Genomic DNA, 24,027 nt, shown 5'->3' with positions numbered 1-24,027 from the left:
GCTTCAGGCGTCACTACAGGGAGTGTCCGTCTCTCAGCCACTGAGCTGCTTCAGGCGTCACTACAGCGAGTGTCCGTCTCTCACTGAGCTGCTTCAGGCGTCACTACAGCGAGTGTCCGTCTCTCACTGAGCTGCTTCAGGCGTCACTACAGCGAGTGTCCGTCTCTCAGCCACTGAGCTGCTCCAGGCGTCACTATAGGGAGTGTCCGTCTCTCACTGAGCTGCTTCAGGCGTCACTACAGGGAGTGTCCGTCTCTCAGCACTGAGCTGCTTCAGGCGTCACTACAGCGAGTGTCCGTCTCTCAGCACTGAGCTGCTTCAGGCGTCACTACAGGGAGTGTCCGTCTCTCAGCCACTGAGCTGCTTCAGGCGTCACTACAGGGAGTGTCCGTCTCTCAGCCACTGAGCTGCTTCAGGCGTCACTACAGGGAGTGTCCGTCTCTCAGCCACTGAGCTGCTTCAGGCGTCACTACAGGGAGTGTCCGTCTCTCACTGAGCTGCTTCAGGCGTCACTACAGCGAGTGTCCGTCTCTCACTGAGCTGCTTCAGGCGTCACTACAGGGAGTGTCTGTCTCTCAGCCACTGAGCTGCTTCAGGCGTCACTACAGGGAGTGTCCGTCTCTCAGCCACTGAGCTGCTTCAGGCGTCACTACAGCGAGTGTCCGTCTCTCACTGAGCTGCTTCAGGCGTCACTACAGCGAGTGTCCGTCTCTCAGCCACTGAGCTGCTTCAGGCGTCACTACAGCGAGTGTCCGTCTCTCAGCACTGAGCTGCTTCAGGCGTCACTACAGGGAGTGTCCGTCTCTCAGCCACTGAGCTGCTTCAGGCGTCACTATAGGCCCGAGGACACTCGAGGAATTCACCAGCACCCATTTACATTTCAAACCTGTCCACAGAATGTGTAATGTGTGTGTGTGTGTGTGTGTGTGTGTGTGTGTGTGTGTGTGTGTGTGTGTGTGTGCGTGCGTGCGTGCGTGCGTGTGTGTGTGTGTGCGTGTGTGCGCGTGTGTGTGTGTGTGTGTGTACACGGATGTGTGTGTGATATAGCAATGAACACTGCGTGTGTATTCTGTGTTTCTGTGTATGTGTGAGTTCTGTGTGCATTTGCACAGAGGAATTTATATGCTGTGTATGTTCCTCTCCCTGTGTGTGTGTGTGTGTGTGTGTGTGTGTGTGTGTGTGTGTGTGTGTGTGTGTGTGTGTGTGTGTGTGTGTGTGTGAGTGTTAAGATATGTGCATAGCTCCATGTTGGAATCCATTATTCTGTAGCTGCTATGAATGAATAATAAATTAGATTAATCAGACATTGTGGACTTTCAGAGTAGAGCTGCTACTAAGCATTACTTAGTAATTGATTCATCAACGATTATTTTATCAAATCATCTGTGCATCTAAATAACTAATTGCCATCCAAAAACACAGATAATTGAACACTTGTGTCTTGTTTTTCCCATGAATGTAGACTGAAACAGAGCTACAGCATGTACTTTAACACAGTCGTTTTAGAGCATTTTCTAACAATCTCGTGTTTCTGAATTTAATATTTCTTCTTCTTTTTTTATAATTGATTCATTAAATTCAGTCAATTAATCCCCTATTTAAGGGAGACTATAAATGTACCAGATTACTCGTAGCATGTTAAGAGACGCTATAAATGTACCAGATTACTCGTAGCATGTTAAGAGACGCTATAAATGTACTAGATTACCTTGGGTAGCATGTTAAGAGACATTATAAATGTACTAGATTACCTTGGGTAGCATGTTAAGAGACATTATAAATGTACCAGATTATCTCAGGTAGCATTTTAAAATACATTATAAATGTGCCAGATGAACTCAGGTAGCATGTTAAGATATTGTTTATTGTTTAAAAGGATCCCCATTAGCTGCCACCTAAGTGGCGAGCTAGTCTTCCTGGGGTCCACTCCACACAGAAAGACAACACAAAACACAAAACATAACAATGTCACAATCACGGCGAGAGCCTCTCTCGCCCCTCCCCTCCTGCTTCCACGCCCTTATATGGGCAGCTTCCGACCCCAGCGTTCCCGCGCTGTCACCTGCCTGCAATCAGCACAGCTGACAGTCATCCGCTCATCACCAACCCTGATATCAACCCTACGGATCATGCCTCTCATCGGCGAAGTGTTATCCTATCAACCTAGGCACGAGGACGTACCCCACCCTTGCTGCTCTGTCTGTGTTTGCCTGCCTTGCTCTAACCTCTGTTCTCCCTATGGCCCAGCAGGACCATCACTCCCGGCCCGCGCCGTCTCCCGACACGCCACCCGCTCGGACGTCGCTGGGAATCTCAAGCGAGCGCTCCTGCTCGTCCAAAGCCGCACATTTCTGTATATTCACTGTTGTCCTGTCTGCTTTGGTACCCAAGGAATTAAAACCAACCTAAAACGCTCCATTCTCTCTCTCCCTGTGTGTTCTGCTATTGGGTTCAGCCACCGCTGCCGTAACAAACAATAGATGAGATACATATGACAATCACAGTTCAGTTCAACCCTTTCACTGCCACACGACAGAAGGTTGGCCCTTTACTATCACACAACCGACGGCGATGCTCCATCATTAGCATTTGCGGAGCTAATGATGCTAATGATGGAGCATCGCCGTCGGTTGTGTGATAGTAAAGGGCTAACTTTCTGTATTGTCACAGTGAAAGTTAACCGGCTGTCGTGTGGCAGTGAAAGGGTTCATTAACAATGATCATCTAAAAACAGTAAAACACTGTAGACATCATTATTAACATCAGAATATTTTGCTCGCATATTTAAGTAAGTGCATTCTCAGGTGGTACTTGAAAGACACTTTGCTATCCAATTTACTTATGTTCAGTGGGCAGTTATTCCAATGATTGATGGCATGATAAACAACCGTCCTCTTTAAATCATTTGATTTTGGACGTGGTAACATAATCTGTCCATTATCAGCTGAACCTGACTGCATCTGACAATTTGTTTGTATAAGAAAACACTGGTTGAGACGAAAAGACAGTGTTCCTGAAAAATGTAAACGTGTTGAAAACCAGCCTATTCTCTACCGTTAACCATGAGAGTTGACGGTGTATAATATAGTGATAGTGTTTGTTCTCATGGAACAATGTAAGACTGACCTTGCAGCTCTGTTTTGGGCAGTTTGCAATTTCTTTAGTTGACCTTTGGATGCAGAGAGGATCATACTGGTGCACAATGGTCCAGGTGACATAAAAAATTAAAGATTTCGCCACCTGTCCCACAATGTATGTAGGGACATAAGAAAGACATTTCCTCACCATGGAGATATCACTCCCCATCTTCTTCACTATACATTACATTATAGATGTGCCAGATTATCTCAGGTAGCATGTTAAAATACACTATAAATCTGCCAGATAGCATGTTAAGAGATACATTATAAATAATATTACCCAGGCTCTGGGACACAGCTTTATAATGTGGGATCTATTTCCTTTAAAGGAAAACTCCAACATTTTGGGAAATTATCTTATTTAACATCTACCCTGGAGTTAGACAAGAAGATACATACCCTTTTTCTTCTCTGTGCATGCAGTAGGAGTAGGAAGACGTGCACCTAGCGTCAGTCACTGGAAGTAGGTTCCTCCATTAGCCTAGTTCCCAACGTCTTCCTACTCCTACTGCACGCACAGAGACGAAAAAGGTATGCATCTTCTTGTCTAACTCCAGGGTAGATGGCAAATAAGCTAATTTCCCAACATGTTGGAGTGTTCCTTTAGTTTAAGAGATACATTATCTCCCATTATTACATGGCGTTTTCACATTCGCCGAAATGCTTGATTGTGATTGGTCAATAGCCCCCGACAGCGGTGAATTATTTTTCGATAACCACCGGTGATTCTTGTTTTTCGCAGCTGGAGTAATCAAGCCCCACTGACACACACTGTTTCAGTGCAGCCAATCAGACACACCTGCCGGGCTGCCCGCGATAATAATAATCACTTTATTTGGGCTGACAGAGCCACAGAACAACTGCGATTTGTCAAATGAATTAGGTATATTGTTAGTAAGTTAGCCATGTAATAAGTGGGATAATGTATAGCTTTACTCAGTCATCGTCGCAAAATAATTGACCTTCACTGATGTTTAAAACACCTCGCCGAGGCGGCTCGGTATTTTAAACTCTGTGTCGGTCAATTATTTTGCGACAATGACCTTGTAGCTATACATTATCCCTTACTTATTACCCAGGCTCTGGGGGACAGCTTTATATTGTGGGATCTATTTCCAGGCCTGGAGCGGTGTTGCCACACAACATAGGTGTTGGCCCTCAAGAGGGTTCCAGACAGTGGTCAGATATTATATTGTTACACCTCTAACAATACATTATAACAAACACCATGATGACCTAATACACTGCACTACATAAGTAATCATAGTCAAATAATCATATTCTGTGACCCTATGAGCCTCCATCTATAGTATATTTCAGCCCTTAGTTCTGAGGTTTGGGCACCATTGATCTCTAGAGCAGTGGTTCCCAAAGTCGGGGTCGCGACCCAAAGGTGGGCCGCGAGCAGCCACGGGAGGGCCGCGAGATGATTAAAAAAAAAAAAAAAAAAATCCAATTTTTTTTTTCTTTTTTTTTTCAGGTCACTGAACTTAGAAGCAGGCCAGGACAGTGTTTCTAGTTGTATTCTAAAATTCTATTCTATTGTATTCTAAAATGTGACTATATGGTTTTATATTAACTTAATAAATAAACAAAAACGAAAAATCTACTTATTTCAACCAACATTTCAAACTAAATAACAGATTATGCACATAAAACGCTGAAAACAACCGAAGCAATAATAGTATTTTAATGAGGCTATTATTATTATCATTATTATTTTGCAACAAGTTAGCCCTCTCATAAATAGCACATATAAATGAATAACTAACTTGAACTAACTAGGATTGAAGTGATATTTGGCTTAAAAAATCGGTCTCCTGGCAAAAAAAAAAGACAAAAAAAAAGCCTGACGATGTTCATCTCTGACGCCTTGTTTTCTGGGTCCCGGCCTGAAAAGTTTGGGCACCATTGATCTCTAGAGCACCTAGTCTGTACTGTTTCCTTTGTCTGTCTTGTAACGCACTTTGGAACATATCTGTTCTGTGTTGTTTAAAGTATATGATAAATAAAGTTTACTTAACTTTAATCAACCATCATACAATAAATTAGTTCTCCCTCTGAGACACACATACAGTATGTAGACATGAATATCTCTCTCTGAAACACACATACAGTATGTAGACATGAATTAATATATCTATCTGAGACATGCATACAATACATGTAAACAATGACATTAATATCTCCCTCTGAGACACACATACAGTACATGTAGACATTAATATCTCCCTCTGAGACACACATACAGTACATGTAGACATTAATATCTCCCTCTGAGACACACATACAGTACATGTAGACATTAATATCTCTCTCTGAGACACGCATACAATACATGTAAACAATGACATTAATATCTCTCTCTCTGAAAGACATGAATATCTCTGTGACACACATACATGTAGACATTAATATCTCTCTGAGACACATACATGTAGACATTAATAATATCTGAGACACACATACATGTAGACATTAATATCTCTCTGAGACACACATACATGTAGACATTAATAATATCTGAGACACACATACATGTAGACATTAATATCTCTCTGAGACACACATACATGTAGACATTAATATATTTTTTTTTGATCCACTTTTTCTCCCATTTTTCTATATTTTCTCCCATCCCAATTTCGTATCATCCAATTCAACCATCCCCTGTCACGAACGCTGTTTCTTGCCTCCCACAAGCCGGCTGCAATGTGGACTAAGTCATACATAGCACAAGTCCCCTCCGGTACTTGAGGTAACAGCAGTCGCATCTTTTCACCTGCGCAGCTCGATCTCTCAGTGTCGAGGAGTAACGCGTGGGAGGCTCACGCTGCCCCCGACACTTCCTGATTCTACTGCGCAGGCGCACCAACCGACTTGTAGGAGTCGCTTGTTCACAACGCCCGATCCCCACCCTTCAGTTTCCCTCCCCGTAATACGGCCAATGTGTATTACTGCGGACGACCAGCTAAACTGAAAACAATGTGGAGAGCTGGATTCGAACACGCGAATCCTAGCGTCTCCACACTGGTGGCGAGTGCCTTGCCCACTACACCACCTAGCCGCCATAGACATTAATATATATATCTCTGAGACACACATACATGCTGACATTAATATATATCTCTGAGACACACATACATGCTGACATTAATATCTCCCTCTGAGACACACATACAATAAATACATGTAAACAATGGCATAATATCTCTCTCTCTCTCTCTCTCTCTGAAAGACATGAATATCTCTGTGACACACATACATGTAGACATTAATATCTCTGAGACTGTGACACACATACATGTAAACATTAATATCTCTGAGACACACATACATGTAGACATTAATATCTCTGAGACACACATACATGTAGACATTAATATCTCTGAGACACACATACATGTAGACATAATATCTCCCTCTGAGACACACATACAATACATGTAGACAATGACATTAATATCTCTCTCTGAAACATACATGTAGACATTCATTCATATCTCTCTGAGACACATACATGTAGACATTCATATCTCTCTGAGACACATACATGTAGACATGAATATCTCTCTCTGTGACACATACATGTAGACATTCATATCTCTCTGAGACACATACATGTAGACATTCATATCTCTCTGAGACACATACATGTAGACATTCATATCTCTCTGAGACACATACATGTAGACATTCATATCTCTCTGAGACACATACATGTAGGCATTCATATCTCTCTGAGACACATACATGTAGACATTCATATCTCTCTGAGACACATACATGTAGACATTCATATCTCTCTGAGACACATACATGTAGACATTCATATCTCTCTGAGACACATACATGTAGACATTCATATCTCTCTGAGACACATACATGTAGACATTCATATCTCTCTGAGACACATACATGTAGACATTCATATCTCTCTGAGACACATACATGTAGACATTCATATCTCTCTGAGACACATACATGTAGACATTCATATCTCTCTGAGACACATACATGTAGACATTCATATCTCTCTGATACACATACATGTAGACATTCATATCTCTCTGAGACACATACATGTAGACATTCATATCTCTCTGAGACACATACATGTAGACATTCATATCTCTCTGAGACACATACATGTAGACATTCATATCTCTCTGAGACACATACATGTAGACATTCATATCTCTCTGAGACACATACATGTAGAGGGCTCAGCATGCAGGGTCAGACATTTGGGGATCAAACCAGTGACCTACAGTATACAGTACACCTGACACTGGGGAAGGCCAGTGACCTACAGTATACAGTACACCTGACACTGGGGAAGGCCAGTGACCTACAGTATACAGTACACCTGACACTGGGGAAGGCCAGTGACCTACAGTATACAGTACACCTGACACTGGGGAAGGCCAGTGACCTACAGTATACAGTACACCTGACACTGGGGAAGGCCAGTGACCTACAGTATACAGTACACCTGACACTGGGGAAGGCCAGTGACCTACAGTATACAGTACACCTGACACTGGGGAAGGCCTTTTCTTAGAATTCAACAACTCACTGATAATAACTGGTTGTTCTGAGTACCATCAACAAATACTGTTATGAGCCGTGTTTAGTTGCCAGCATGTCGCCCAAGCTCTCTCAGACACACACACACACTCGCGCACACTCACACTCGCGCACACGTACACACACACACACACACACACTCGCGCACACGCACACACACACACACACACACACACACAAATGTAGCATTAATGTAATACTGTCACAATATATTTTAAGAAACATCAATATCTGAAACATTGCCCTATATAGCCAGATTTGTTGAACGATTTGTAACATGCCCGCCAGAGAGAGAGAGAGAGAGAGGGGGGGGGGGGGCACAGAATGATGATGTGCAATCTGTCCATCTCTCTTCACCTCTTTTTGAGCGGGTGATTGCCCCTCAACATATCCTTCACAGTCTCTTAGCAACTCTGCCTTCATGATAGATCGATTACAGAGGAAGAGGAAGAGGAGAGATGGGGAGAGAGAGAGAGAGAGAGAGAGAGAGAGAGAGAGAGAGAGAGAGAGAGAGAGAGAGAGAGAGAGAGAGAGAGAGAGAGGGGAGGGGAAAGAAGAGAATGAGGGAGGAGAAGTGAAGGAAGAGAAAAGAATAAGAGTGGCAGGCAGGGGGACAAAGGAGGAAGAGGGAGGGAGAGGGAATGAGAGGATGAGAGTTCGATGATAAAGGGTGAAGAGATGAGGGAGAGTTAACTGAGAGGAGAGGTAGAGAGAGAGAAGGTAAAGATAGTGAGAGAAAGGGGGAAATTAGAGCAGGGGGTGAGAGAGGTGTGGAGAAGAGAAGAGGATGACAGGAGAGTGGCGAGAGAGGGAAGGATAGAGGAGGAACAGTAGGGGAGAAGGGGAGAGAGTGGGGATGAGAGGTGAGGTGAGGTCCATACAAAAATGGCATTGGGTTGAAAGGAACGAGGGAGAGAGAAGAGGAGTTAAGATAAATAAGAAGGATGATGAGGGAGAGGCGAGGGGGGAATGGAGAGGGGACCGAACCTCCGCCAACAGTGAGCCCTGACCGGGCAAAGAAGAGCCCTAGCCCCCGGGCCCCGGCACCAGAATGATGCATACAGCATGGTGGCATCCTTGATCCCATAACCTCTCATTCACAAAGCTGCTGCTCTGAGATGTAGCAGTACTGTCTATCTGTATGTCATGTATGTTATGATGAATTGAAAATGGGGGACCCTGATGTAAACAAGACGAAAGTATTTCTCTGGTCTGCATCCCCTTAACAATTGTGTGTATTGAGCCGTACTGTATTATACCCATTCTGCAATCTGTTAATAACATTTTCAATCAATCAATCAATCAATCAATCAATCAATCAATCAATCAATCAATCGTACTCATCACTGGGGCCTGTGCATGGAGAAATACATCAATACAAGACAATAAAAACAAAGTCTGACCTTGTTGAACTGGTTGTCTTTATGTCATCAGCTTCTGTGTGCGAGATTCAACAACTGGTTTTCTTATTTCTCCCGCTGTCCCTTTATAGTACCGAGGAGGAAAGAGATGATCTGCTGCTCGTTCGGGGGCATCTGACGGGTCTCTCTCTCCGGTCCCCCGGTTCTGACGGGTCTCTCTCTCTCCGGTCCCCCGGTTCTAACGGGTCTCTCTCTCCGGTCCCCCGGTTCTAACGGGTCTCTCTCTCCGGTCCCCCGGTTCACGCACTACTCACGTTGTCGGAATCTAAATGATTTTTTTTCCTCCACACTGAATGCACAAGAGAGAAAGAGAGAGAGAGAGAGAGAGAGGGCGATGACTGAGAAGCACCGAACGCAATAATAATGGGAATACAAATTGAGAATCAATCGCGATATAATAGATTCGCTGACGTTTTCAATCTGTGCAAAAGCCACACAACGGATTCCAGATGTTCCAGATGTGTTGTTGAAATGCTTTCCTTCGTCGCAAATCAAATGACTGATTGTCTTGTTCAACAAGCGAGGAAAAGGCCAGATCCTCTCCGTCTGCAGACTGCTGCACGGCCGCGGAGTGATGAACGACAGGTCGGTGATGGTCGGTGTCTGTCTCGTCTTCGCTGTGAGGAGGACAACCCCGAAAACAGCGACCCCACACTCCCCACTACGCACTCAAAGTACACCGGGATTTGTAGTCCTTTAAAATTAAATAATGGGACTGCAATTGCGACCTTGTAGAAAGCATGCATACAAAAGTCTTTCTCTGGTCTGCATCCCTTATTAACAATTGTGTGTATTGAGCCGTACTGTATTGTACCCATTCTGCAATCTGTTAAATAAAGTTTTCATTCATTCATGCAAAGAAGATTGATTGATTGATTGATTGATTGATTGATTGATTGATTGATTGATTGATTGATTGAAAATTGTTACCATATGTTACTTATGTTTAGTGTCCTATATGTTACTTTATTGCTGGATGCAATCCTACCTTGGGGGGAGAGAACAGATGGTGGAGGTAAACGGTACTAGCTATCCCCCCCTCACAGTGAGCTGTGGTGTTCCACAAGGAAGCATACTAGGACCGCTACTGTTCCTAATTTATGCAAATTACATGTTGTCAGTATGTGACTGCAACTTGTTCTTGTTCGCGGACGACTCAGCCCTGCTGGTCTCTGACAAGAACAAGTTACAGGTTGAAAAAACCCTCAGCTCAGAACTCGGCAGAATCTGCACCTGGCTCGCTGATAACAAACTATCATTACACATGGGCAAAACAGAGTCCATTCTCTTCGGTTCAAATAACAAACTCAGCAAGACCGACGGCTTCTCAGTTACAGTGGGTGACAAATTATTGTCACAAGGAAAGATTAAATTACCTACCTGGGTTCCATCCTAGAGGCAAATCTTTCCTGTGACAAAATGGCATCCAATGTAATAAAAAAAGTCAACCAACGAACTAGATTCTTGTACCGGATCTCCTCTCTGGTAAACAAGAATACCCTGAAGACTCTGGCAGGAGCACTCATTCAAGTGCTCGACTATGCTTGCACCTCATGGTACCAAAGCACCTCAAAGGCGCTAAAAACAAGATTACAAACATCACAAAACAAACTAGTCAGACTACTACTTGACCTTACCCCTAGAACCCACCTCACCCCTGCACACTTTGACAACCTAGGATGGCTTAGAGTAGACGACAGAGTACAGCAACTTGCAATGGGCCTGGTCTACAAGATACACTATACAACTAAGGTACCCATGTACATGTCAAAATACTTCCCAAAGGTCAGTGAATACCACGACCACAACACCAGAGGAAGCTCAACAAATCATGTTAAACCCAGATTCGGCTATAACAAGGGACTAAACACGTTTCGCAATTATGTCACATCAATGTGGAACGCCCTACCCAAAGCTGTAAAGGAATGTGAATCACTACCCACATTCAAAACCGCTCTTAAAGAGCACCTACGGGAGGCTGCAATTCGAAACTGGCCACCGTAAATGTCCAAACCCCCCACCCCCTCCTAATAGACAGTCTCCTCCCCACCGCATGTATATATTCTCTCCCCACCGTATGTATATATTCTCTCCCCGCCGGTTATGTATATTTCTCTCCCACCCACCCACCCCCTCCTAATGTACAGTCCCCTCCCCATCATCTGTATATACTCTGTCAGGATCTATGAGTAACAGTACTGTATATTTGAATACCGTATATGTCACAAATGTATCAGTATTAAATACATATATGTGTGAGATTGTGGTCTGGAACACAGCCCAATTGCTGAATACACAGGAGAGGAGATAGGAGCGTTTTCAAGGGTTTTAATGAAATGAGCACGGCAGCGAGCGAGCAAGTGGTCCTTGTTCTTGTCTTGGGAGCTGCTGGGCTGCAGCGGGTGAGCAAGTGTTCCTCTTCGGGGACAGGAAACGTCCAGGCAGGGACGGCGGTCCTTGGGGCACAGGAGAGAACAGGTTAGAGTAGGCAATACAAAGGATGGATTCCAGCAGAGCTTTAGGTAGAGACGTCGTACCTGGGTAGTGGTAATTAATACCACAACGGCTTCTGGTCAGCGTCGAGGAGTAGAAGTAGGCACCTCATCAGGGGAGGATAGGGTGTAGCTGTGAAGAGTGAGGTGCCTGACCGCGTGTGAATTAGGGGGATGGAGTGCAGCTGGGCTAGGTGGCGTGAAGTTAGTGATGCTGGACGTATAAGGGTAAATGGAGGGGTGGATGGATGGCGTAGGAGAGGATGAGGAGGAGTGTGTAGTGGATGGAGAGGGGGATGAAGAGGAGCGTGTGGAGAACGTGAGGGGAAAAGGAGGGGGAGTGAAGTATGCCTGTGCTGTGATTATGACAATATGTCCCTATGCCATAAATGTCATGTATGTTGAGTATGTCATAAATGTCAATATGAAATGAAAATGGGGGACCCTGATGTAAACAAGACAAACGTCTTTCTGTGGTCTGCATCCCTTTGTGTATTGAGCCGTACTGTATTGTACCCATTCTGCAATCTGTTAAATAAAGTTTTCATTCATTCATTCATTAGTAGTATATTGTTTCAGATATCCGACAGGCACTTCACAGGTCCCACACCGATGACGTCACGGTCGCTGTAGTAGTAGTAGGACCCAGCCAGACGTTGTGGTTGCGCGAAAAACTTTCAGAAATCCATGTCGTGAATGACTTTCTATATCCACTTGAATCGGCGTCATCCCAATTCCTGCGCTGGTAAAACATTGTTATTAATCATCTACACATATCAAGATATCAAACGATCAATACATTGCATGCAGATTTTGACCAATATTTACTAATGTACCCGATGGTTTGAAATAGTGTGTGAATAGTGAGGCTCTTTGAATGACCGGCTAATAACGTTACCGGCTGTCATAGTTTATTTAGCATTACTAACTACAGTATTCCGCTAAACTGCTATCTAGCTACAGTTTCCTACACGTTCATAATAGCGTTTTGCTATTGCTTGGCGTTTTGCAATATGAACTACTAGTTGAATGCTTAACTGAAGGGGTTCCACACAGTGTAACGTTAGCAGCAAGCTAACGACACTCCGATTGCTAGCCTCAAGTTTGTGTTATTGTGTAAGTGAACTACAACAAGGCATGTACAGTATTATACAGATGTGTATTGTATGTGTACTTTTTAACAGGCTAAACTTCCACGCATTTAGCTGACAGGATACTTGTTTGTTGTTGCCATGATCGTCAGTTGTTTATATAATCGGCGAACGCTAGCTATCAGCTAACCAGTTAGATAGCCAACAGCTAGGCAGGCAGCATGCTCCTGTTAAGAATAGATGTACTATTGTATTCCCCAGTTAACTTCTCACTTATATCGTGTTCCAAATGGGATGTATACTGTATGTCATTGTTTACTACAATGGAATATCACTCATGTGTTCAGTCTTCCCCCCCTTGTGTGTGACTGTTGAATTTAAATTCCTGATTAATTGAAAATGGGGGACCCTGATGTAAACGAGACGAAAGTCTTTCTCTGGTCTGCATCCCCTTAACAATTGTGTGTATTGAGCTGTACTGTACTGTACCCATTCTGCAATCTGTTAATAAAGTTTTCAATCAATCAAACGGTTATTCTGTATCCCCTCCCTCTGTTATTTTGTATGCTTGCCTTCCCTATTCTGCATTGTCTCTATTAGTCGAGAATAGATAGACCTATCACCAAGGTCTGTCTTCTCCAAGAGGCTGCATGAGGCGGTGGTAAAGATCGTCCTCCGGTGTGCCACGTACTAGTGACCTCTGGCACCAGGTGTTGGTAATCCCGCAGCAGAGACACACTTCTTAGTTGAAATAGGGTTTGGGTTTGGCTCCTTGGGTTTTTTGTAGTTGGTAATTGTTTCTAGATTAGAAGGACAATTAGGGGCCGGTGTAAGAGCCAAAGCTATATATTTCGGTCGTTGTATTATATGAATGTTTAATATTTATTGGATTTAGATAAAGTCATTGAACCGTCATAATGGAGCCTTCTGGCACCTAGAACCTTCTAGACCGTTGGGGGTGATGTCACAGTAGATCTTCTAGACCTTTGGGGGTGATGTCATAGTAGGACCTTCTAGAACGTTGTGGGTAGGGATGCCCCGATCGATCGGCCACCGATCGTTATCGGCCGATAATCAGTATAAATATGCGATCGGGGAATTCCGATAATGAGTCATATTCGCCGATCGCGGAAACTGATCAAGTGGATATCTCACTCGCTTGTCTCAGACGCACAGGACCTGCAAACTGCTCCTCCTCCCTAGCCCCGCCCGCCCCCGTGTAGAGTTTGTAAACAAAGAGGTGCGGCTCCTCTGCTCGAGTCTGTAGTGCATTCGACCTGCGCTAACGTTAGCTACCTAGCTATCGTTACTGTTTAAACAAAATTACCCAGTCAACTATTCACGTTTAGTAGGCATTAGGGGTGGACGGTATGGTCTAAAATTTATATCACGGTATAATTTGAAGCATAGACGGTAACGGTATATATCACGGTATCATCGTTTTTTATTACAATTTTTTTTTTTTTTTATATATTTTTTTTTTTTTTTTTTTTATAAAATATATATATTATATAATTAGACTTGTACTTGTATTATCTGCGAGACATCGCCACCACGCAACAAGCTCCACTGTCTGTGTGTACATTAGTAGCCTCTAGCTACGGCCAGGATTCTCCGGAGCTGCAGCTGGACCTATACTCGAGTAGCCTCGAGCTACGGCCAGGATTCACCGGCGCTGCAGCTGGGCCCTAGTATTGGTATAACGTTAAATCACATTCACAAGCCCTCAGCTCGAATACGCATCGAATCAGTGTTATAAGACATTGATATCAGGAGCTATCTGTAGCTACTGCTAGCCGGATATATAACGTTAATACAACGCCTCAGTGAATTATTTAGTTCAATGGGACATTTCGTTTTGAACGGTGAACTAACTTGTGTTAACGTGAGCTAACGGCTAACGGAGCTATCATACACGTCTACTCTCTACTAGACTTGATGGAGCGTTTGTTGATGTCAGGAGCTATCGGTAGCTGGCCGACTAGATACCGTTCGGTTAGACAATGCCTCATCATGTATTAAACTAAAAGTGAATAGTTGACTGGGTCATTTTGTAACGGTAGCTAAGCTAACGTTAGCTCAGGGAGACGTCCCGTCCCACTAGTAGACCCGTGTTTACATGCGTGCGGGAGGGGCTGGCACGCCCACTGCGCGAAGCCTCCTAAATAACTTTTTCCAGTTCGCACATATCTATTATCTATGACTAATTCTATCTATTTTTAGGGGCAAATGCGAGTGAAATAGTCGCGCTGTGGTTACATGACGTCATTGCTATTTTAGAGCTGCACTACCGGTTACACGGTATAGGCAAAATCCATACCGTAGAGCAAATTCATACCGTTTATACCGTATACCGTTTATACCGTCCACCCCTAGTAGGCATTGTCTAACGGTATTTAGCCGGCTAGCTACCGATAGCTCCTGATATCAACAAATGATCCAGAAAATCTAGTAGTCCATGTTCATACCTCCGGTAGCTTGCGTTAGCTTGCGTTAGCTGACGTTAGTTTACTGTTCAAAACGAAATGTCCCATTGAACTAAAGTTCTGTCTTAACGTCATCTAGCCGGCTAGCAGTAGCTACAGATAGCTCTTGATATCAATGTCTTATAACATTGATTTAATGCGTATTCGAGCTGAGGGCTTGCTGAATGTGAAATGACCAAAGCATAACGTTACCAATAGGGTCCCGCTGCAGCGCCGGAGAATCCTTTTTGGAGCTGGGCTACTAGAGTACACACAGACAGTGGAGCTGTTTGCAGATAGCGAGCATTTTGACTTGTTGCGTGGTGGCAATGTCTCGCAGATAATACAAGTACAAGTCTAATTATATAATATATATATTTTATAAAAAAAAAAAAAAAAAATTTATATAAAATAATTTTTAATTTATTTTTAATCAAAAACGATCGGTATCGGATCGGTATCGGCCGATATGGCTCACGACGATCGGTGATCGGTATCGGTGAAAAAAAACGTGATCGGGGCATCCCTAGTTGTGGGTGATGTCATAGTAGACCATGCTAGAACGTAAAACATTCCGGACTTACCGTATGCATCGTGATAGAAGGTTCTGGAACCTTCGTGAAGGCTCCGAATGAGGTCATAAACCGAACATTCTAGAACCTTTGGGTGCCTATATAATCGAGAACTGAGGAGGGCAGAAATACGCCTGCAGGAAATTCAAAAGAAGAAAGAAGAAGAAGAGCTCATCAAAAGAATTGCGGAGGGCAGTAATACGCCACGATGCATCTACACTGCCGGAAATTCTGAAGAAGAAGAAGAAGAAAGCCTTTTTGCATCTTCGACCAGACTGGAGAGGACCGAACAGAGGACTGAAGCCAGTAGCCCACCAGCGGCTTTGCAGTTTCCACATTGCGAAGGAATTTTCATGTGTCGAGTCGGCGGTGATTTTGGAGACTGGGAAAATACAGTTTTCTTACCTTGTAGTAGTATTGACAGGAATATTTAGGAAAGTAGATTTAGGACCACTTCTGTAAAGAGAGACTGCAAATAAACCATTTGGATAACTTTACTTTACACTGTGGACATTGCTTTTCTTTATCAACGGGCGTACTACTCACAAGTAAGTAATTTGACCAGTGGAATGGATCCCCGGCCGTCACAGTCGAATCAGTCGATGAGGACTTTCTGTAGTGTAGTCAGCTCATGGATTGATTAAGTACTTGGTGTAAAAGGACGTCATCCATAGATGTCGCAGTTATCTGACCTCTGACCTTCTCTCTCTAGCAGTTGAGTCCTGCTGAGGCTGTGTGACTGCCTCCTGAACTGGACCGGCGAGGAACTATCCACCAGCAGCCATGTTTCTTTACAACATTACCTTGCAGCGGGCCACTGGCATCACGCACGCTATCCATGGAAACTTCTCTGGTAAGGGGACAACTCTGGTTGCGCTGGAACTGTTCTTGCCATCTCTTAATCTGCTTCATGTTGCACTCCATTCCTTTCCCACACATCAATCTCGGTAGGCTTGCTCGGTAGGCATCAAAAATGTTTCGCAATTATGCCACATCAATGTGGAACGCCCTACCCACAGCCGTAAAGGAATGTGAATTCCTACCTACCCACCTTCAAAACCGCTCTCAAAGAGCACCTACGGGAGGCTGCAATTCGAAACTGGCTCCCGTAAATGTCCAAACCCTCCCTCCCACCCACCCCCTCCTAATGTACAGTTTCCTCCCCCTGGTATGTATATATTATCTGTTAGGATCTGTTTAACAGTACTGTATATTTGCATATCTTGTATGTCACAAATGTAACTGTATACCTGTATGTCATGTATTGTCATATGTCATGATATATCGGTATGGCCCCGCCCCCCCCCGTAAATGTCCAAACCCAGTCTCCCACCCACCCCCTCCCTCCTAATGTACAGTTTCCTCCCCCTCGTATGTATATATTTTCTGTTACAATCTCTGTTTAACAGTACATGGATGTCAGAAATGGCAAGATATATATGTTGCGTATGTCATTATGAATTGAAAATGGGGGACCCTGATGTAAACAAGACGATAGTCTTTCTCTGGTCTGCATCCCCTTAACAATTGTGTGTATTGAGCCGTACTGTTTTGTACCCATTCTGCAATCTTTTAATAAAGTTTTCAATCAATCAGGCAAGCACTCTGACAGACGGTGAAGCTCCCCTTAACCTGTTATGCCCGATCAGCCTGGTACCGGCCCAAGATGTATTTAGCGTTGCACATTATCCGGAAGTAACTGTACTTGCAGTAGATTTAATTTGTGGTCTTTGCTGCCCTCTACTTGGCGCCTGGTGGTACTACATCCAGATTTAAAACTGGCATTTGAAAGAGGAGATCTGTGCCTTTTCAAAATAGGTATCACTTGACCATAATAAGGGCATTTATAGGGAGGTGTAGTGGTTACTTCATTGTTGTTTCCGGCTGGTCCACCTCGCTTGAAATCGCAATGTGTTTCCCCATGGCCCATTTCTAAATCGTCTTGTTTAAAACAAATCAAGCATGAACGTTTAGAGATTGTCCAAATTATATTAGTTCTTTATTGGAATGGACCACTGGACCCTGTTGTACACGATCCAGTTTTTGGCTTACACTTAGAGTGCCTAGAGTTTGTACTGAACTTGGTAGATCTGCTTTTGGCTTCTCTGCCCCTACATCATGGAATACCCTGCAGGAAATGGTTAACACCGTTCAGACTACTATCCTTGATGTAGACACTGGCAGAGAAATGTTTAAACTGGTCTGTTTGAAGGGTAAATGGATTGCATTTTATATAGAGCTTTTTCTAGTCTTACGATTACCTGCCAATCAGCTCATCCGGAGCATTTATGGGTTCAGTGTCCTGCTGAAGTTACCAACCAGGGAGCATTTATGGGTTCAGTGTAGGGCTGGGCGATATGGAAAAAAATCATATCGCGATAACGATATGATAATTTTATTTTATTTCTCGATATCGATAATTATCGAATTGTTATAAGTATATAAAAAAAAAAAAAAAAAAATTATTAATTTTTTTTTTAACAACAGATGTATGTTTATTTTGCAGCAATTCTTTGTCATTGCCGCCATCTTTAGTGTTACATCCCCTCACACTCCAGTTCTCAGGCTGCAGCTGGTTTAAAAGCTAAAGTAAACCGGCTTCTCTGCTGGCTGTGGCTCCAGAGGAGTTCAACAGTTCTGGCTCTGCTAGTTTATTTTCGATCTTTTGGCGCTTTTTTGGTGGACAAACCACCGCACATGTGCACCGTGACTCGTGACTGGAGACTAGCTCTGCTAGCACACATAGCCTACTGTGTACAGACGGTTTCAAAATGTATTTTAAATTAGAAAGCAAACAAAATAAATGGACAAGAGAAAAAGAAATCTGAATTTGGTCAGTATTGTCATTTGGACAAGCAAAGCCATTACTTTAAGTTGCAGGCAAGAAAGACCAGTCTGTCCACTGTCTCTGGTTTTAAAACTGCCCTGTTGCAGGTAAAAAAAAAAACGATTTTTCGTTTTTTTTTAAATTTCGATATTCGATATCGATTATTAAAATATATCGCGATATTTATCGTTATCGTTATATCGCCCAGCCCTAGTTCAGTGTATTGCTCAAGGACACTTTAACTTGCTGCCGCGATCGAACCGGGAACCTTCAGATGAGCAGGTGGCCACTCTACCTCCTGACTCTGAGCCACTGCTGACCTCTTTCCTATTAGAGATGTGCAGCGGATACGCTCTGAGTTTCCTCAACACTGTTGGTCACCAACACATATGATTATTGGTTGCAGTTTCGTCTGTCTTTTCTACTTTAAGGACACACTTAACAGTGGCTCAGGAGGTAGAGTGGTTGTCTGGTAATCGGAAGATTCCCGGTTTGATGCCGGCTCCTCCTAGAAGTGTGTTGTGTGTCCTTGAGCAAGACTCTTAACCCCTCCTAACTCCTAATGAGCAGGTTGACACTTTGCATGGTTGCCGCCTCCGCTGTCGGTGTGTGAATGTGAGTGAATGGGTGAATGTGAGGCATAAGTTGTAAAGCGCTTTGGATAAAAGCACTATATAAATACAGTCCATTTACCAATACTGTTATTACCGTACTTTTCGCACTATAAGCCGCACCTGACTATAAGCCGCAGCAGCTAAATTGAATGATGTGTACATATATAAGCCGCACTGGACTATAAGCCGCAGGTGTTTTAATGTTTAATTACCATATGTTATTGGTAATATGTTATACGCTATTCTTGTGTGTTAACACCTCGCTAAGTGCACCCGCACAGACCACACCCAGCTTCTCGTTTGTAGTCTTTCCACCAGCATTGGGACACAATACTGTCGGACAAATAACAAGAATTAACTCATTTACAAGTTGTATTAAGTTGAGCAAATAAGGGAACAGATAAATAACATTTCAATGCAGTAAAAAAAGCAAGATTTTTACATTTTCGGGTTTGGTCCACATATAAGCCGCACCGTTATATAAGCCGCAGGGTCGAAAAATGGGGAAAAAAGCCGCGGCTTATAGTCCGAAAAGTACGGTAGATATCGGCCAATAAGAGATACAAAGACAGACTGAGATGGAATAGTTGAACCGATGGAACAAAGAAACTGGAGATATGGAGGCTAGGAATTCCCACGTTCTTTATTTTTTTTCTCCTGTTTTTCTCCCATCCCAATTTAGTCGTTATGCCAATTCCCCCCTCCCCTTCCTGGTCGTTGCTCGCATGTGCCCCCCACTGGTCGGTCTAGGGAGCCCTGAAGTCTATCGGATGCTTCCTCCGAGACATAGGAGACAGCCAGCAGCATCTTTTCACCTGCCAGCGCGGACTCTCATTGGTGAGGAGGTGGGAGGTCACACTACCCTCACCATCTCCCTCCCTCGCTGTGCAGGCGCCCTGACCGACCTGTAGGAGTCGCTGTTTACAACGACCAGAATACCTCTGCCAATTGAGCCAGTATGACGGCCGGCTAAGCCGGAGGCAACACTGACAGCCGGATTCGATACCAGTGTCTCTCGCGTTGGTGACGAGCGCTTAGTCCGCTGCACCACCCAGCCGCCGAATTCCCACATGCTCTTAAGTTGTTTGTAGTGGAGACGTGCGTGTTGAGCATGTCAGTGTGGTGGGGCTGCAACACACCTGAAAGAACAGTTGTACAACATTTGCTTTAGTTTCATAAGTGGCCCTTAGTTGCCATCAGGATCTAATGCTTGTGTGTTCTGGTAGGAACCAAGACACAGGAGATTGTTGTTTCCCGGGGGAAGATTCTGGAGCTGCTCCGTCCGGATGCCAACACAGGAAAGGTTCACACACTGCTTACCATGGAAGTGTTCGGCATCATCAGGTCTCTCATGGCCTTTAGACTGACGGGTGGAACCAAAGGTAAGTGTGGCTCTGCATTAGGCCTGGGCGTTATGCCCAAATTATATCACATTATTTCTTGGTTTTGGCTAGGGCTGTTCAAAATAACGAGATATATCATGGAATGAGAGAGAAATGCCTGTCGGTAGATATTTTCTCCTATCGCTATTGTCTCAGATTTCAGCTAGAGTGGAGAGAGTCCTAGTGTTTATGGAGCGTGACTGTCAAACAAATGGCCATAAGTTGAGGTAGAAAGGTCCAATTCCATGTATTCCTCTTTTATGAGTGAGGGCACAGTCGTGGCATTGTTTTGATGTGTTATTCTTATATATCTATATCTAAAATTGAGACCAGCACTGTGGCAATTTACAAAATGTGATGGTAAAACAAAAAAATGCAGCTTCTATACTCTAATTTAGAATATTCCGCCATTCGTTCCAATGGATGAAAATTGTCCATTAGAGTTTTTAGAATTAAAATAGCCCGTTAGAATTTTACCCAAACCATGCCATGAATCTTTCCAAAAAGTAATGGCAACTTGAGTTGGAGCAAGCCGGTCTTTTCGATACCTTACATGCGTGGTGTGCAAGCTCTGGGAGGAGTAGCGAAACAGAAATCGGCGAAATAATAGATTTTAAAAGCATGTGTGTGACTGCCTTTGCCAGGTCACCCACACTAACAACGAGCATATACCTTAAACATAACAATACACTTAACAGACTGAAGCTGATTCTAGATCAGTGACCAGGAACACTTGTCTTCATGACCTTATTTAAACTAACAGACTAAAGCTGATTCTAGATCAGTACTCTCACTTTGAGAGGCGTTGTGAATAGAGCTGCCGCGGTATTGATGTTTTCCTTACCGCACGGATTTGCAAAATATTTCCTACCGCGCGGTTAAACTTATTATTAAGTTTGAATGCATTTTTTTTTTTAGTAGTAGTAGTCTACTTTTTATAGCATATAGCCTGCCTCTAGTCTAAATGTCGATCTTTAGAGGATGACTTTGCAGCATGAATATTGTTTGGGATTCGGCAAGCACGCATTAGTTATTGAAAGTGAAACACGGATTCGAAGTTTCCCCTATGGTCGTGCGCCGTTCACTCGGTGTCGCGGGCAGGGGTGGTTACCCCCCCGACCCTTTCTTATTATTATTACTATAAAGTTACTACTTTATAATAAAGGCATTCGTTTTGTGCCATTACCATTATATAGTTATATGTTCAATAACATCAGCGTATTTACCGGACCATCTCTTCCTTTCCTTTCTTTGCTCAGAGCGTGCTGAGTTGTCCCATTCTGCGGTCTGTTAATAAAGTTTTCAATCAGACAAGTGTATAGAACGAAGGGCTTTTATTATAACATTCGTTGCAGACAGTAAAATCATTATGTCTCGTTTAGTACTCCTGATGAGCGATGGTAGTCCACTCCGGCGGGGAGCTAAAGCTAACGTTATTAGCCGTATTGTGATGAGCTCTGATCAATGGCTGACATTCAGGATGTAAAAAACTGCAGGACGCTCCCAACGTGTGACGTGTCTCTCTTCTGACCAATCAGTGGTCTGTAATGTTTCACGTGACTTTTCTGGTACCCAATAGGGTCGCTTGGAACCTCGATAGAGAAGTAGGGTATATCTGCAGAGCCGAAAGCCCAACGAGAGGAGGGTACTTCATTATTATTATTATAAAAAACAGCGGTGATGCGGTATTCAGCCTACTCTGCGGTGGCCGTGATGTAACAGCGATACCGCGGTAATGCGGTAATCGCGGCAGCTCTAGTTGTGAATATGGAACATTGTTTGTACTTGTAAGGCTGAGGTCATCATGAGTCATTGTGTGTGTGTGTGTCTCCCTCCCTCCTTTATTCTCTCTCCTCCCGGCCTCTTTCTCTCCGTCTCCATCCAGACTACATTGTGGTAGGCAGTGACAGTGGTCGTATAGTCATCTTGGAGTACCATTCCTCCAAGAACATGTTTGAGAAGATCCACCAGGAGACGTTTGGAAAGAGTGGATGTCGCCGCATTGTCCCAGGACAGTTCCTTGCTGTCGACCCCAAAGGCAGGGCTGTGATGATCGGTAAGGAAGCCTGGGTTGCAGGGATGTGGTTTTCATGATCCCATGAAATGAAAAAAAGTGTTTTCCTCTTTTGTACCTAGTTCTCATATATTTATCCAAAAACTTCACAAATATAATTTCTTTCATATTTTTGCATAAATGAATCTATTGTTTTCTCTTCCTGGAAAACATACATACTCTGAGTAACATCTTTGCACACAAGGACAACCCCCCCCCCCCCCCCCCCCCCGTCCCGTCCCGTCCCGTCTCCTTTTGAACCACACCCTCCGATGTGCGGGTACTTTAGAAATGTCAATCAAATTGACCTCCAAACGTCTGTTGCATTCGGAAATATGTAAAATCGCGCAAGCTTGCTTAGTTTGGGACAGGAATTGATACATGTTTTATTCATACCAATGTGTGGTTAATTTCTGCTTATCATCAAAAAGCTGATCCTGACCTCTCAAAATTACACATTTGGCAAGGGCACATATTTGTTGATAAGAAATATATACTAGTTTTTCTTTTCAACCTCTTTTACTCTTCTATTGTCCTAAAATTATAGGCTACATTGCTGACAACTTATGACATAAACAAATTATATAATGGACTAGAGCAGGGGTTCTCAAACCTTTTTATACCACGACCCCATTTTATTTAGGATTATTTTTGGCGACCCCACACTTATGTATCGTGTAACTTCAACGTGGAAATAAGGAATATCAAAATAAAAGTACATGTTGAACTTGATCATGCATATTTCGAAAATAAAATTACAGCACTATGTTATCAATGAAATGAATGAATATCATCAACAAAACTAGGCATATTTAGCCAAAATATGTTGCCACAACATTAAAAAAAAGAAAATAAATGCATGTGTCCACATGCGCTTTTCAAGAATAATAAAAAAAAAAAGACATGAAGGGTGTGCTTGTACATTTGAATAGTTCCATGATGCGTGGTTGCGTTGTGCTGAGAAAGAGGCAGAGCTCCGCTTCTACTCTGAGGCGAGATCTGTATTTATTCATGAAAATCCGGCCTCGCAGAGATATTGATGCGAAGGGCACAAGCTTTCTCAGCGCAGCATTACACAACACTGGGTACTCGTTCCAGACTTATATCCAGAACTTTGCGAGGGCCTGTCCAGTGAACTTGACTTTCAGTAGCTTGTCACACGAAAGATCAACTCCGGCTGCAAGCTAGCCTAGCTTAGCACAAATTAATGGAAGCGGATACAAATGAATGGAAGCTTCTATCCCCAGGCCATCAGGATGCTCAATGACAATAACACTATGTAACAAACCATCAAATACACTCTCAGCACACACATCCACACGCACACACTCACTTTAAACAAACAACTCACTGCAGCACCGACTTTACCCACTTTAGACA

The 24,027-nt window shown here is 43.5% G+C and overlaps 1 protein-coding gene across 2 annotated transcripts in view; it reads left to right on the top strand.

Moving 5' to 3' along the window:
- The first annotated feature begins 12,272 nt into the window (after positions 1 to 12,272).
- Positions 12,273 to 24,027, top strand: part of sf3b3 (splicing factor 3b, subunit 3) — a 101,536-nt gene continuing 89,781 nt past the window's right edge. Inside the window, exons 1-4 of one of the 2 annotated variants that reach the window (XM_084317378.1) lie at positions 12,273 to 12,388; positions 16,484 to 16,624; positions 20,439 to 20,594; positions 22,480 to 22,650. In XM_084317378.1, coding sequence (XP_084173504.1) covers positions 16,555 to 16,624; positions 20,439 to 20,594; positions 22,480 to 22,650 — 397 coding nt within the window. In that variant the 5' untranslated portion in view covers positions 12,273 to 12,388; positions 16,484 to 16,554. The remainder of the gene's footprint in view (positions 12,389 to 16,483; positions 16,625 to 20,438; positions 20,595 to 22,479; positions 22,651 to 24,027) is intronic. The other variant, XM_084317379.1, reaches the window with a different exon arrangement.

Source organism: Notolepis coatsorum (genome assembly GCF_963971535.1).
Source record: "Notolepis coatsorum genome assembly, chromosome: 6".
In the NCBI taxonomy this organism is placed as follows: Eukaryota; Metazoa; Chordata; class Actinopteri; order Aulopiformes; family Paralepididae; genus Notolepis; species Notolepis coatsorum.
This window is presented reverse-complemented; position numbering and strand designations above follow the sequence as displayed.